This window comes from Oncorhynchus tshawytscha, unplaced genomic scaffold (assembly GCF_018296145.1).
Source record: "Oncorhynchus tshawytscha isolate Ot180627B unplaced genomic scaffold, Otsh_v2.0 Un_contig_7842_pilon_pilon, whole genome shotgun sequence".
NCBI classification, from domain to species: Eukaryota; Metazoa; Chordata; class Actinopteri; order Salmoniformes; family Salmonidae; genus Oncorhynchus; species Oncorhynchus tshawytscha.
The window spans coordinates 10,001-11,626 of record NW_024607344.1 but is presented as its reverse complement, the minus strand read 5'-3'; the positions used below and the strand labels follow the sequence as shown (position 1 = coordinate 11,626).

The window sequence follows — 1,626 nt, the reverse complement described above, 5'->3', positions numbered from 1 at the left end:
CCAAAGCAAGTGAGGTAGACAACATACAAAGTGAATATATAAAGTGAAAAACAACAAAAATTAACAGTAAACTCTCTCTGTATCTCTCTCTCTATATCTCTCTCTCTCTGTCTCCCTCTCTGTCTCTCTCTCTCTCTCTCTCTCTCTCTCTCTGTCTCTCTCTCTCTCTCTCTCTCTCTCTCTCTGTCTCTCTCTCTCTCTGTCTTTCTCTCTCTGTCTCTCTCTCTCTGTCTCTCTCTCTCTCTCTCTCTCTCTCTCTCTCTCTCTCTCTCTCTAGCTCTCAAGATTCCCATGTTGATTATCGGCCTCCTGCCCCTCCTCCTGTGGCCGGGCCCTGGTTGCCGTGCGGCTGACATTCCGGAGGACACCACGGCAGAGTTCTCTGTCAGACTGTACCACCAGCTGCAGGCGCGCGGGGGCGACAACATCATCTTCTCCCCCCTCAGTGTGGCTGTGGCCCTGGGCATGGTGGAGCTGGGGGCCCGCGGGGCCTCCCTCACACAGATACGCCAGGCTGTCGGCTTCAGCCACCTACCGACAGGTATACACACCTCAGAACACACACTCACACAGCCACCTATCTACAGGTATACACACCTCAGAACACACACTCACACAGCCACCTCCCAGTGTGTCAGTCGTCTGTCTCTCCGTCTCCCAGATGAGGAGTTCTCTCTGCTCCAGAACCTGACAGGGGCTCTGTCTGAAGACGACGCCCACTACATCATCCGAATGGCCAACTCCCTCTTCCTGCAGAGCGGCGTGACCTTTAACCCGGAGTTCCTGCGGCTGATGAAGAAGTACTTCGGGGCGGAGGTGGAGACGGTGGACTTCAGCGAATCAGCCGCTGTGGCAGAGCAGATCAATGGATGGGTGGAGAACCACACTGAGAGTGAGTCTGTGGAGTCAGTCTCACCTAATGCTGATGCATGTAGTTATATATACAGGCATGCATATAAGTTAACCACTGTGTGTGTGTGTGTGTGTGTGTGTGTGTGTGTCTCCCTCTCTCCAGGTAAGATCCGTGACCTGCTGTCAGCTGATGACTTCAGCAGTGTGACCCAGCTGACCCTGGTCAACGCGGTGTACTTCCGGGGCAGCTGGAAGAACCAGTTCAGACCGGAAAACACCAGAACCTTCTCCTTCAGCAAAGACGACGGGAGCGAGGCCCAGACACACATGATGTACCAGCAGGGAGACTTCTACTATGGTAGGGGAGTGTGTGTGTGTGTAAACTCTCATGTATCAGTGGGAATAGAAACAGGTCCCCCAAGAGATGTCTTTATTTACATCATATACTCTATCACAAACATACACACACCCTCACAAAACACACAATCTCAAAAACACACACACTCTCTCACACACACACACATACACACACACACACATACACACACACACACACACATACCCTTTTGCACAAAAAAAGTTCTAGGAAGTACTATTCTTATCTTGTCTCTTCTATCTCTGTCTCTTCTGTCTCTGTCTCTTCTGTCTCTGTCTCTTCTGTCTCCTCTGTCTCTGTCTCTTCTGTCTCCTCTGTCTCTGTCTCTTCTGTCTCCTCTGTCTCTTCTGTCTCTTCTGTCTCCTCTGTCTCCTCTGTCTCTGTCTCTTCTGTCTCTG

General features: G+C 51.1%; 1 protein-coding gene across 1 annotated transcript in view; it reads left to right on the top strand.

Annotated features, from left to right (window-relative positions):
• The first annotated feature begins 275 nt into the window (after positions 1 to 275).
• LOC121842441 (neuroserpin-like) overlaps positions 276 to 1,626 on the top strand; it is a 5,584-nt gene continuing 4,233 nt past the window's right edge. Inside the window, exons 1-3 of the mRNA XM_042312429.1 lie at positions 276 to 541; positions 662 to 892; positions 1,016 to 1,210. Of these exons, the coding sequence (XP_042168363.1) occupies positions 292 to 541; positions 662 to 892; positions 1,016 to 1,210 (676 nt within the window). The 5' untranslated portion in view covers positions 276 to 291. The remainder of the gene's footprint in view (positions 542 to 661; positions 893 to 1,015; positions 1,211 to 1,626) is intronic.